At 39.3% G+C, this 14,513-nt stretch overlaps 1 protein-coding gene across 5 annotated transcripts in view; it reads right to left on the bottom strand.

The window, feature by feature from the left end:
• Positions 1-721: 721 nt before the first annotated feature.
• Positions 722-14,513, bottom strand: part of TSC1 (TSC complex subunit 1) — a 43,003-nt gene continuing 29,211 nt past the window's right edge. For all 5 annotated transcript variants that reach the window (XM_043982588.1, XM_043982587.1, XM_043982590.1 and 2 more), the window contains 6 exons: positions 13,959-14,141; positions 13,480-13,590; positions 12,742-12,864; positions 8,971-9,158; positions 8,706-8,864; positions 722-6,617 (listed from right to left, as the gene is read on the bottom strand). In XM_043982588.1, coding sequence (XP_043838523.1) covers positions 6,098-6,617; positions 8,706-8,864; positions 8,971-9,158; positions 12,742-12,864; positions 13,480-13,590; positions 13,959-14,141 — 1,284 coding nt within the window. In that variant the 3' untranslated portion in view covers positions 722-6,097. The remainder of the gene's footprint in view (positions 6,618-8,705; positions 8,865-8,970; positions 9,159-12,741; positions 12,865-13,479; positions 13,591-13,958; positions 14,142-14,513) is intronic.

Here is a 14,513-nt window from a genome sequence, read left to right as displayed (position 1 = left end):
CTTTGAAGTCCACTAAAAGTGACCAGTTCTTCCTAAGATAACAAGCCACAAATGTTGCAAATTTTTCTTTAATCACTGGTGTGCTGACTCTACCCAGTGAGCCCTAAACAAAATAAGGACAAAGGTAGACGCAGAAATAAAGTAGATTTTTAGGTTATTTTACATCACTATTGTTTTATTAGTCACCTTGTCTCACCTAAAAATTCCTGTGAGAAAGGTTGAGTACTGAACAAAAATCCGACAACTCAAGCGTATGATTCATCTGCCAAAAGTATTCCAGAAAAGTTCTGAGAAGTTCATAATCTTGGGACACAAGGATGACACTCCTGACCATATTCAACTAGTTGTTTACTATTGATAGTGTTTACAGAAAGTTATCCTTTCTTCTCTGGTCCCTCTTTGGTCATAACCAGGAGGTACGATCCAGGTACAGATCAGTCTCTCTGATACAGATTCAATTAAAAGAAGCACAGGCATTAAATATCTATGTGTGAAATCCTGGGCTAGGCATTAGGTATTAGTAAGCAAATCCCAAACCTTGGACTTGGTAAGGTACTGTCCCTAGCCAGATTTTCAAGTATCTAGACTGGTTAAATCTGTTAAAGCTGAAAAGAATTTTGTATGTTAATAAAACTAAAACCCTATTTTTTATTATTTAAAAATTAAAACATTCTCAAATGCTAACACATATCCCCCATCTCAGTTTAACACAGGAAAATAGTGCAAAACAATAAATTTTTATTTGTTCACAGTTAGACACAAGCAACTGCCTTGACATTTTTAGAACATTCTAATATGGACAGCAAAACCTTTTGATTTCAATTCTCATTCACTAAGATTGTACCATTTTCCCTTGCAGTTCATATTTATGGCATTTACTGTGGATTGTTTTTGACATGCTTACAAGCGTGAGGCAGGGAACGGATTGAACCTTTTTGACAAAAGATGACATTTTTAGATTTGAACTAAAAGCAGTTAAAAAAGAAGTGTTGCCACTTTGCCAAAGGATCCCTTTAAACTGCAAGTTCACTCTATTATTCTGAAGTTCCGTGGTTGAGGTTTACAAAACTAGATTATGTCCTTAGCAAAAAAATCTGTTCCTCCATAATCTTCATGGTCCATAGAAAAACAAAGTCTTCTGAAAGTGATTCCCAATTCTTGCTAGTGTAAAACACCTGGTGCTCCTGGGTAAACCCATAATTGGAGTCAACACCATATGATCTTGCTATAAAGAACACCACCTCCCTCCTCTCCAAACATGGCACCTGAATTCAGCCTACAGGTTTAAAATTTCCAAAGGTATCCTCTGAATGGAGATCAAGCTCAGTAGGTAAGCCAGTCTGTTTACTCAAGCAAAATTACATTTATCTATTATCCACTGAGCAATGGGGAAAGAAGGGACAAAGAAAGACACACTACCTTCATTAACTCATTTCAAGAGTAGGAAAGTCATGTTAGGTAGACAGAACTGCCTATTCACAGTGGTGCCAACTTAGCTTTGTGAACAAACCAGATTTCATTTTTCCCCTCAGATTAGCACATAGAGATTGAAAGACTGTTTTAAGAAAACTGAACTGTTATGTTTCCATTAAGCACATGTGCAGCTAGACAATGGATTCTGGAGCCAAATATAAGACAAGGGCACACAGCAGCAGCTCAGGGACCAATTCCCTTATATAAACCCATCCCTTATTCAGCTGGACAAAGTTCCTACTGGTAAAAGCTTAGACAGATGCAATTAATTTGCAAGTGGGACTACTCTGAAAACTCCTTAAGAAAACACACACACACACATATACACACAGCTTTGGATAAGATACAATTTCAAACACTCATTATGGGGCAACTGTAAAGCATGTACCATGAAGAGTGAAGAATGCAACAGGCTCAATTGTCCAGACACTCATTCATTTCTCCATCAACTCTATATGAAGCACACCATCCTTGGTCAGACCAATGATCCACTCAGCCTAGTATTTTGATAGTAACAACCAAAGGCCATTGTGAGAAAACATGGCTATTCTTGCTGAAGCAACTTCAAAAAGCTTGACATGCTCCACCCTAGTTTATCTTAATAACTTATTATGGGTCTACCTTTCATAAATTAATGTAAATCTTTCTTGAACCTGTACTTTTTACCTCCAAACCACCTCATTATCATGCCCCCAAAGTGTGCCAGTCACTGTCAAGAAGAACTTAAGCTTTTCTAAAATTCTTTCAAGCTTCAAAGGGGGTACTCTCTGGTTCTAGTATTCCAAGATTTGGCGGGAAAGGCCATCTTCAGTAATTCTTCCCATAATTTCATAAATTTTGATCATATCCACTCAGCCTTTGACAAAATTTATTTTTCATTTTTGTCTGTCCTCGCAGAAATTTCCATCAGTACCTATCTTGCTTGTTTCCCTGCTGGACTGGTCTCTGGCTTTGTCCTTCCTAAGCAAATCAAATTGCATATATTGCATGTGTAGATGAGTCATGGTTTGGATGTTTTTCATTTTGTTTTCAATTCCCTGCTTAATGAATTTTGCTTCCACTTTTCTGACTTTTAAAGCTATAGCAATATTGTCCTCAAGAAAGAGGTAATGATTCTCAGATCTCTTCCTTAGATGTTAACAGCTTACCCTTTAAGGTACATTATTGACACTTGCTCACACTGAAGTTCATCTGTCATCTTGTTTCCTCACTTAGACCTCATGAAATTTTCCTGAAGCATATCCCCACAGACTTGGTATTTTACTACCCAGAAAAGCTGAGTGTCACCCATAAACTTTGATATTTCATTTGTAAAAACGTTAAATTATTGCTTCTAGGAATCCTGTTATTATCCCATCCACAGAAATGACCATTATCCCTTACATTTTGGTTCATGTCTCTAAGCAAGATCTCTATCCATGTGCAAACATTCTTCCTAACCCAAGTGTAACACAATGTTCAACTTTCTGCTAAGACCTTTGTCAAAGCGGAAAGCCTAAAATTTACACCTTCAAATTTAAGCAGATTTCAGCATGATTTCTTTCTACTGTTAGCATATACTTATTTCCCTCCCTTCCAACTCTGCCCCAAAAGGTCCACAGGATTATACTTATGTTCTTGTTACTATCCTTGATAAATGATTCTATCAGCTTGACAGGCACCAGATATACCTGCCTAGAGTTGTCTCCCCAAGGAACAGGAATCATTAGTAATCTAGTAGCTCTCTGATCTGGTAAACATTTCTAACTGGTTGCACATTTGGCCTAACAGTTCCTTAATTTTTACCATTTAATTCGCTGATAATGCTTTGATTCATAAGATTCCACTCAATTTGTGATTTATACTTAATTTAATATTGGTCTAGGACACCCCATGCTTTCACCACTCTTTGTTCAAATATTTCTGATCCATACACTTTCTTTTTTTTTGCGGGTCAATGAGGGTTAAGTGACTTGCCCAGGGTCACACAGCTAGTAAGTGTCAAGCATCTGAGGTCATATTTGAACTCAGGTCCTCCTGAATCCAGGGCCGGTGCTCTATCCACCGCGCCACCTAGCTGCTCCCTTGACCCATATACTTTCAAGAGAATTCAGGAATGGAGAGATTCTCCTATATCCTCATCATCCCCTAAAGAACTTTTTGGACTGTGATCCAGTGTTCTTACTGACTTTCTAGCTGTATAATTAAAGAACTGCACTATTGGCTTTTAAGTCCTTTGAAAAGTATATGCAGAACGAATGTGTTTTTTTAAGCCTATTTTATATCTGATCTTCATCCACTGCAGACTTAAACTTGTATATAATTATGGAATAGTTGACCTGAATGGGACTTTGCAAGTTATTTAACCCAATCTCCTTCATTTTATATAAACTGAAGATCAGAAAGAGGAAGTTACTTAGCCACTATCATAGTTTAGTTAAGGGCAGAGCTGGAATCAGAATTTATATTCTGACTCCCAGTCCCATGCTTATACCAGATTACCTCCTTTTAAAAAATAATCACTTGTATAATCTCTCCAGATATATATCTATGAAAAAGATACAAATCTTTTTAATCCTTTCAAAGGTCTTCTTTAATTCACTTGTTAGCTATACAGGGCTTTTGTTCAAGTACCTAGTATTTTTCAACACATTTTTCCTAGGCTTTTGTAGAGGGTATGTTTAAAAGGTTTCTAGGATTACCATAACTTTTCAGTTAGAAATGGTATTTTGGCTTTGTTGCTTCTCCTAAAAATGAATAATTTCTTATTAAAAGCTTGGGGCTTTCCTTCTCCAACTAGAAAGATCAAAATGTGTTGTGATAGGGACTGAAACATTAGGTCACCCAGGAATAAATCCCAAACAAGTTTCAGCCTACTACTCTGAAGTTACTAAGCCAACTCATATTTAAAAAACACAAAACAAAAAAAACCTCTTACCTCCACATCTTGTCTTGATGAGATATTCTGCTAAATTAGGTGTGGATATCAGAAGTCCCCATATTATTAGCAAGCTTAATTTTGCCAATTCTAGTCTAGTAATTTTCCTGCTCAGTATCAACATGGGAAGGGCTACTAGAGTTAAATCTTATTACCACTTATTTTTATTATTTAAAGCATGGAGTTTCCTGTACTTCTTGGCCCAGAAGGATTTAAGAATATTCATCTTCTCCTGGCTTCCCCAACACCTCTGTTCTTTTTACAATTGTCTGTAGCCCATAGGTCATTCTCTAGACTTCAAAACATCACTTGTAATTTTGGTCTTCATATGCTACCTAGTACTCCAACTGAAGCATTTCTTGGGTTTCTAACATTTTCAAGGTTTTGGCAGAGCTGGGTTTTCTGCCACTCTCCCCTGGCTGTTGTCTGAAGTACACAGTCATTCCTTGTCCACCTGTCTGATTACCCAAATGGGACCTGTGTTGATTTGTATTGGTTGAAACTTCTCAGATTTCCCCTCAAAACCCCCCATCACCACTGAAACTTGGGATTCAATAATTCCACCCTCCCTACAAACCAAATACCTAACATACATAGTTAGAGTTAGTATGGAAAAAAGCTGTAGCTTTGTTGGCCTAAGCTATACTGAGGCAATTATGTCAGACCTAAGAAAAGGTGGTCACATAGCTACATTACAAATGACATTGAGGAAATTTCTTTGGAACTTCTGATCATTTCTGGTGCAGTATTAGAGAGTGAGATGAACAAGGAGGGATCATGAAAAGAAATGGAGAGAAAACAGAAGGAAAAAGGTTCAGCCAGCCCAAGACTTGCCTGGGGACCCATTAACTCTTCCACAAGGGTTCCTTAGGTAAATTTCCAGTCTCCATTCTTTCCCTCCCCAGAGTTTGAGTTTCATCACCTGCACCTCCCCCGGCTGTAGTCAGAAGAGTACCAGCTTTTCAGCCAACACCAAATAAATAAGAGGTAGAGGGGAAGGAGGGATGGTGCTTCACCAAACCCCACAGCTCCAGCTCCAGTTCTTTGAAATGACAGAAGAGTGTTCACACCGAGCTTTCTAGGAAGCATAATCAGAGCCTCCAAAGAACATAAGGGTGAATAACACACCACATTTTTCTTGATCCACTGCTTCGGGTGCTAAACTTCAGAACCAGAAAGCAGGGAGAAAAAAACCATATGCATTTAGAAGCCTTCACTTGAAGGCAACTGGCTCTGTAAACTGCATCCTAGAAAGGAACAAAACCAGACTTACCTGTACCACCACCAATTAACTGGTCTGCACTGAAAGCTGGGCAAGCTACTTGAGCTTCAGTAAAGCAGGAAGTTGTGTGCGTTAGATTCAAAGATTAAATTTGGCCTCATATTGCACAGGTTTATAGGATGCAACCATTTGGGGAAAGGAGGAAGAAAAGATACTTATGAATGCAAACTGGCCCTTGGGTTAGCACACACTGCTAGGAAAGAAAAGAGAGGTTTAGGTTAAAGTCAAGAGAAAGGTCAGAGGCATTTCACCGCCAGATCCAAACACCATTCTGCATTCAGTCTTTTGTCAAAAGGAGCTCAGTCCTATTTCCATGGCAGGAGCTAGCTACTCACACCTGGAAATATGAAAGCTTTTACACTTGCATTCACGCCTCCCATTCTATGCCAAGAATATGAAAGTTAACACTGATTGACCATCATCCTTTAACTGGGTTCATGCTGAGTTTCATTGTAGTCCATGATACGAAGCTGTCCAACACTTTCCTGGTTTTTGGGAGATGGGTGAGGGTTGTCTGGGCCCAGGGGGGCCTTTGCTTCCATGCTTGGATCTTTGTACAGTTCAGTCTTTAGTGTCTCAGAAAGGCTGTTGTTGGTCAAGCCGTCCTCATCGCACTGGCTCTCACTCTTATTACGAAATAACTCTCGAGCCTTTATGGCCAGGAAGCTCTTTGAACTGGGAAGTGAGCCAACAGTCACAGGGATGCTGGTGGAAGGTTCTAACGTTGTTTCCCACCGACTGCTGAATGGCCCTACCCTCTGGTTTGGGGGTTTCTCGGGGGTAGAAAGCTCACTGCTGCTGCTACTACTTCCTCCACCTCCTCTGCTGCCACTACTGCCCCGGCTGCTACCAGACTTGGAGGTCTTAGTTTCACCATTGTGGCCTGCGGCCTCTTCATTGTGCCCTACCAGTGAATCAGGGCAACCTTCATTACAACAGTCAAGCCTGTTGATGACAAGTGATGGTAGGGGAAAAGAGGTAATGGTTATGATTTGAATTGCCATCTAAAAGTTATTATAACATTATCAACTCAGACACGGCTGTTGGTTCAGATCTCTAAACCCAACCAACTCATTTAGTTTGTGACCCACTTTATGCAACACAGGGCAGGCAGAATCAAGCATGAACATGAGCTCTCAGGTCTTTGTAAAATATAACTCAAAACTTTATGGAAGTAAGTGGAAATTTAAAAAATATAGTTGACTCCTACAATTAACTTCTGGGGTTAAGGAAGGCTATCCAAAAATACCTTAGAAAAAAAATATCTTAGGGCCTTAAAAGATATGACTCATAGAATTTCTTCTAGAAGGGCATGAGTTGAAGGAAGACCCCTTTGACAAACCAAACTGCCTTGGGATCTAAACAAAAGGTATAAATGAGGAAACATAAATTATAATCATTGGTAAAAAACTTCATACCCTTTAATTTAAAAAATGCATATTAAATCAATTAGAGGGGGCAGCTAGGTGGAGCAGTGGATAAAGCACCAGCCCTGGATTCAGGAGTACCTGAGTTCAAATCTGGCCTCAGACACTTGACGCTTACTAGCTGTGTGACCCTGGGCAAGTCACTTAATCCCCATTGCCCCACCAAAAAAAAAAAAATCAATTAGAGACATTTTCACCTCCCATTAAAATGGCAAATATTATTTAAAAAGATAAAATTTAATGTTGATACTGTGTGTGGAAGAAAAGGCACATTGCTGGTGGAATTTTAAACTCATGTAGCCTTTTACAAAAGCAATCTGGCAATATAGCAAGTTTTAAAAGTGAACATGGGGGCAGCTAGGTGGCACAGTGGATACAGCACCGGCCCTGGAGTCAGGAGGAACTGAGTTCAAATCTGGCCTCAGACACTTAACACTTACTAGCTGTGTGACCCTGGGCAAGTCACTTAACCCCAATTGCCTCACTTAAAAAAAAAAAAGTGATCATGGGGCAGTTAGGTGGTCCAGTGGACAGAGCTCGAGCCCTGGAGTCAGGAGGACCCGAGTTCAAATCTGGCCTCAGACAATTACTAGCTATGTGACCCTGAGCAAATCACTTAACCCTGATTGCTTCCCTCCCTCCCTAAAAAAAAGTGATCATACCCTTTTATTTAGTGGATCCACTATCAAGACTATACTTAAGGATCTTATTTATGTTTTGTACCAAACAAGAGGTTTAACTAGTATAAGGAATTCACAATGAGAAAACTCCCTCTTACCAATGTGTAACATTTGCCCTGAAAATTAAACCTTTAGAGTTGTCTGGGCTACTAAGGACTTAAGTGACTTGCTCAGAGTTATAGAGTCAGTATATGTCAGAGACAAGATTAAATACAGGATTTCCTGACTCTGTGGCCAGTTCTTTATCCATTATGCCATACTGTCTCTCTGAACACTATTTAAAAAAAAGAAAAAGACATAGCTATATAAAATCAAAAGCAATTTTGGGGGGGCAGCTAGGTGGTACAGTGGATAAAGCACTGGTCCTGGATTCAGGAGGACCTGAGTTCAAATTTGGCCTCAGACACTTGATACTTACCAGCTGTGTGGCCCTGGGCAAGTCACTTAACCCTCACTGCCCCACAAAAAAATAAAATTAAAGAATAATTTTTTTTAAAAAAGCAATTTTAAAAAAACAAACCCCCGCCCAAAAAAACTCAACCCACCACCAGGAAACTAAATATATCTAAAGATCCAATAGATTATGGTTTATCAATGTAATGAATTGTTGCAATACTGAAAAGAGGAAGAAAGAAATATGGAAAAACAAAGTAATGCAAAGTGAAGAATTAGAACAGGACACACCGACTCTGACTATTAACAAAACCAGTACACCGATGTAAAAGAAATGGAAGCCAGCACAAACAGTATTAAGTTATTTTTTGCTAAAGCATTTTTAAGACTGTGGTTTTATTGAGTTTAAAATAAACTGTTGCTTTAACTCTTTAGTTCCAAATATAAATTTAGTTGCCAAGTATAAATTGATTAAGTGTCAAGTCATTACCTCCAGAACATGGAATCCCACTTTCTTCCCAACCTGTACTTACCTTTCCTCAGCTGCCTCAGCTGCTTCTGTCTTTTCTTCAAGTTTTTTCAGGAGGCCATCCTTCTCCAGTCTGCCATACAAATCTAAGATTTCTAATTCAAATGCCTGGGTAATCCTTTTCTGAGCCTCATACCTGCTCTCTACTGCCTGTAGCTGTCCTCTGAAATAAGGTAAAAAAACACAAGAAATTACCACAAATTTGAGAGGCTTCACTTTTGAGCAGCATTTAATACTGCTAAAGCAAAGCCTCTCTTAATGGAAGCTACCTAGCCTGAAGTTTGACATCTTCCAGGTATTTTTTCTGTTCCAATAGAAGATGGTCTTTTTTGGCCAGATGAGATTCTAGTTCCACGATCCTTTTTTGGGAGGTATCAAGCCGCTGATTCTGCTGAAGGAGATGGCTTCTGTTTTTCTCTAGTTCCTTCCGATAAGAAGTCTTCATCATTTCCACTTCCTTAAAAACAAACATAAGTAAAAAACGAGTTTGAGTCAATGCTTGTTAATGAATTAAGAGAATTTTTTTTTTAATGCAAGAGATGGAACCTCCTTGTGTCATGTACTAAAAGCTTAAGAGTAACTGTAATGCCGGGGCAGCTAGATGGCGCAGTGGATAGAGCACCGGCCCTGGATTCAGGAGGACCTGAGTTCAAATCCGGCCTCAGACACTTCACACTTACTAGCTGTGTGACCCTGGGCAAGTCACTTAACCCCAATTGTCTCACTAAAAAAAAACAAAAACACACACACAAAAAAAGAGTAATTGTAATGCCAACTAAAACAAAAATACTAGACACTGGCTAGAATGTGCTATACCAACTGGGTAGGTCTGCTCAAGCAAAGCATTTAGGGCACTTTTTTTTAGTGCTTTGCCCCCCCCCCCCTTTCAGGGCTATGAGGGTTAAGTGACTTGCCCAGGGTCACACAGCTAGTGTCAAGTGTCTGAGGCCGGATTTGAACTCAGGTCCTCCGGAATCCAGGGCCAGTGCTCTATCCACTGCGCCACCTAGCTGCCCCCATTTATGGCACTTTTAATCCAAAAGATTTGGCAAGAATCCTTTTCCAAATATGCTTGAAGGAGGAGATGGCCATCCCTCTTCATTTCAGACAAATCAAACAACCTGTAATCCATTTATCATTTCCAGTGTAATAAATATACCACAGTGTAACAATCATGCAAGCATGAGATTCTTAAAGAAAATAATTCAAAGTTTTCTTAAGTAAAGGAAACTAACAAGAGAGGAAAAAATCTTCAATGACACTTTAGGAGTTATATTATCTGGAATGTCATATATCAGAAAACCCAAATGCTTCTCTAAGACGGAATGCATTCCAACATTTGAGCACAGAACTATGCCTGTGGTATCTAAATTTCTCAGCTGTAGCCTACTAACGAGGTCTCAAATAAGACACATGCTAGCTTTTCCTTTCTGACCAGTTCAGATGGATTTGTTAAAGGACTCCAAAATATTCAGATTTATGCTCTGGGGCAGTCCTGAAAGGCTGTCCCAGGCCCTCTTCTCATTCTTTTTAGTTTCTCATAAGCTCCCAAAGGTTCAATTACTATTTCTATGCAGATGATTCCTCTATTTATATATTGCAACCCCAATCTCCATCCTAAACTATAGTCCCACATCTGTCTTTTGGAGATCTTGAAATGAATGTTCTATGGACATCTCATATAAAAAATGCCCCATATGGAACTCACTATATTTCCACCCCAACTCTTATCTGTTCCAAATTTCCCTCATTACTGTGGAGGACATCATCATACATCCAGTCACCCAGGCTCACAACCTCATCATCTCTCTTGATTCCCTCCCTCATATACTTGCTTTTCATATCTAAATGTTTCCCTTGGTTTCTCATTCAATTCACATACCTATGTAATTGCCAAATCTTGTTTTCATCTCCACAGTATTTAGTATATTGTTCCCTTCTCTCCACTCTCACAGCCACCACCCTAGTTCAGCTCCTCATTACCTCGTCTTACCTGGACTATTACAATAGCCTTCCAACTGATGTCACCGATTCAAGTCCCTCCCCACTCCAATCCAGGGAGCTGAGCACCAACTTAGCTGCCAAAATGCTTTTCCTAAAGTGTAGGTCTTTAAAGAAGTATGTCAGGGCAGCTAGGTGGCGCAGTGGATAAAGCACCGGCCCTGGATTCAGGAGTACCTGAGTTCAAATCCGGCCTCAGACACTTGACACTCACCAGCTGTGTGACCCTGGGCAAGTCACTTAACCCCCATTGCCCCGCAAAAAAAAAAGAAAGAAAAAAGAAGTATGTCACTTCCCTATTCAATAAAGTCCAGGGACTCCATATTAACTCCAAGATGAAATATAAAGTCTGTTTGCCATTTGAAACCCTTTACAAACTATCTTCTTCTGATCCTTTTAGTCTTGTTAAATTTTATTCTTCTCCACTGGTTCTACAACCCATCTACACCTGCCTTCTTGCTGTTCCTTGCATAAAGCATTCCATCTCCTGACTTTGTGACTTTTCACTGCCTGTCTCCCATGCTTAGAATATTCTTCCTCCTAAACTCTACCTCCTGGAATCCCTGGCTTGCTTCACGGCTCAGCTCAGATCCAGGTCTTTTCCTGTCTCCTCTCACCCATCTCCACCCCACCAAGCCATGACCAGTGCCTTCCCCTTTGAAATTACTTCTTGTCTACTCTGTATATATCTTGTATGTATCTAGTTTTTTACGTGTGGTTTTTCTCCATTAGAATGCGGCAAGGTCACTTTTATCATAGTGCTTTGGCACACAATAAATGCTTAGATGCTTTTTTTTTAAACAGCCCAAATGACTACCAAAGTTTCACTTCAGTGCTTCTGATAACTAGCATATCTAAGTATAATAAGTACAACTGAGACTGAATACATGAAGTTCTTTACACAGCATCTCCCCCAAACCATTTTTCCCTCCTGTGGGTCTTCCAAAGCCATTAAACCATTCAGATAAGAATGCAATTCATTTTTCTAGAATTAAGACTGCCTTCTTTAAACTAATTTTAAAGTTTGTCATTTAGTAAATGGCTGAGATACAGTAGAAGGCACCTTGGCCCAACATGAAAATGATATTTTACCCTCTTTCTAAGACTATTTCAGAGGGCAGAAAAAAAATGTTATGCTTTTCAAAGCACACTTCCTCAAATACTAAATAAGACTATGGATGATGAACAACTTATTTTAGTATTTACTGTTAAAATTCTATTCAATGCAAAAACATTCATAATATTACTCATCTATCAAGTGACCATAGAACATTTGCTTTATGTGGCAGCTAGGTGGCGCAGTGGATAGAACACTGGCCCTGGAGTCAGGAGGACCTGAGTTCAAATCCCACCTCAGACACTTGACACTTACTAGCTGTGTGACCTTGGGCAAGTCGCTTAACCCCAATTGCCTCACTTTAAAAAAATACAAACAAACAAAACATTTGCTTTATACTGACAAATCACAAATTAACCTGACTTAACAACTGATCAAAATTAAAATCAGAATTAAAAGCTAAAGTTAAATTAAACTGCATGTAATTACTAAGGGGACACATAATCCAGCATGTACCCATATGCCCCCCAGGCCTGACATTTAAGCTGTTCATTTTTTTCTGGCAAAGGGTGTTTGTAAGGGTACAAGAGCATACCCAACAGCTGGAAAGTGCTTGTGTTGTTAGCCTAGGGACATAGAGGAAGAGCAGATACTAGAGCCCGGAAAATAATTCTATTATGTAGACCCAGGCTTTACAATCCATCAGTGAGGCTGGTTTTCTCAACAGTATTCATTTTTTTTTTTTAATTTTTTTTTTTAGTGAGGCAATTGGGGTTAAGTGACTTGCCCAAGGTCACACAGCTAGTAAGTGTTAAGTGTCTGAGGCCGGATTTGAACTCAGGTACTCCTGACTCCAGGGCCGGTGCTCTATCCACTGCGCCATCTAGCTGCCCAACAGTATTCATTTTCAATGCCACCTGACTGAATCCCACATGTCAATATTCTATATCAAGAGTTTTCGTTTCTCCTGACCCCATCATACCTGTGTAGTGTCTGCATGCTTGTTCTGCAATTGCTCCAAATACAGCTCGTTGACCTCCCCAAGAACTAACAGCTGCCTATTCAAGAACTCCATCTGCTGCTGGACTGATTCGCTGTTTGAAAGCTAACCAAAACAAGAACACATACAAATAATCAGGTATAAATTCTGCAGAGCTGAAAACTACTAAAGGGAACCTACAAAGCAGAACACAAAGTGGATCCATACTATTTTCAAGAGTAAAAATCAAAGGACTGAATAAATTACTTTGTTGGATGACACCTCATCATCCCCTGGCCTCAAAAATAAAGAGTTAGAAGGGAGACCTACTATGTGGTAAAGACAGGAAAAAATGCATGCCAAATAGTTGATGCTCAAAGAGTAAAAAAAGTAACCGTTCAAAACAGAAAGGGGAACTTGCAAAGGGTGAATCCCAAGTCCTAGACAACAAATTATTTAACTATGTACAACCACCACAGCAGAGATTTACATGCCCAGTGGAGTAACAAAGCTAGAGAGAAGACTCACCCATTCCTGGGCAAATGTATGTTTTCATATCTGCCATGAAACCCAAAGGAAGACACACAGCTCAAGAACTTAAAGGTCAAACTCATTCCTTTTCTGTAAAAGGGTGCACCACTGTAAGCATCTTATGGTGGGCAAGGGAGGCATGTTTCCAGTTGGAAGGAATGGTGCTGGGAAATGCTGTCAAAAGGGCCAAGAATTTACTGCATTTCCTACCTTTTGAGAAACTTGGCTGAGCAGCAACTCTCTGTGACACACCTTATTATTGGCCTTCTTTAATTCTAACCTCAGATCTGCAATCATATTCCGGCAGTCTTCCAGCTTTGTCTGTCCAAGCAGATGTTGGCAGAAGATTAGATAATGACCGACTGTGAGACCAGATTGTATACCTACTCCAAGGGCTAGCCAACCTTCAAGTGGTAATAATCAATTCTTCAATTATGCTATTATCCTTTGTTCCTTAAAATACAATTTCCTGGCCTCAAAAATTACAATACATTTGACACAGTGCTATACTGTTTTAAGAACAAATTAAGATTTAACACATATCAAACAACTAGGTAAGTTATATGTGTTATAATCTTACAAAACGACACTATCATGTAGGTGAAATGAACCAAGCAATACTCTTGCCCTATCCAGTTTTTACTTTGTGCTATCCCCCAATTGAATTTACTCCACACTGTGGTTTATACCTGCAATTCCTGGCTCTGATTGTAGAATTCCTCTCGGTCATGTTGCAGCTGTCTGATCTGGCTGTGGAGCTGGGTCACAACAGTGTCACGTTCCTCTTGAAGCTGATTGTATCTGGCCTGTTCTTTCTGCACGCTACCCTTCCACATCTGGATATCATTCTCTTGTAATTTCAACTGATCTTTCTACCAGAAATCAAAAGTGGCATGAAGTTTTAATTGCCTAGCACAGGGCTTTGCACATACAAAGTGCTTAAAAATATCTGTATTCTCATGCGTTTTTTCCCAAAAGGTAACAAAAGCTAAAGGTTTCCCAAAGTATATACCCATCAAATGAAAATTGCCTAAACAAACTGTGGTTCATTAAAATAATGGAATATTACAAGTACTGTAAGAAATGACAGATATGATGAATACAGAGAAATATGGGAAAATGCATGAGTTGATACAAAATGAAGAAAGCAGGATTGTGAAAATAATGTAGACAATAGCTACAAAAATGGAAATGGATAGAACAACAAAATAATTGCAACCAAATGCTTCAGACTTATAATGACC

This window comes from Dromiciops gliroides, chromosome 2 (assembly GCF_019393635.1).
Source record: "Dromiciops gliroides isolate mDroGli1 chromosome 2, mDroGli1.pri, whole genome shotgun sequence".
Lineage (NCBI taxonomy): Eukaryota > Metazoa > Chordata > Mammalia > Microbiotheria > Microbiotheriidae > Dromiciops > Dromiciops gliroides.
This window is presented reverse-complemented; position numbering and strand designations above follow the sequence as displayed.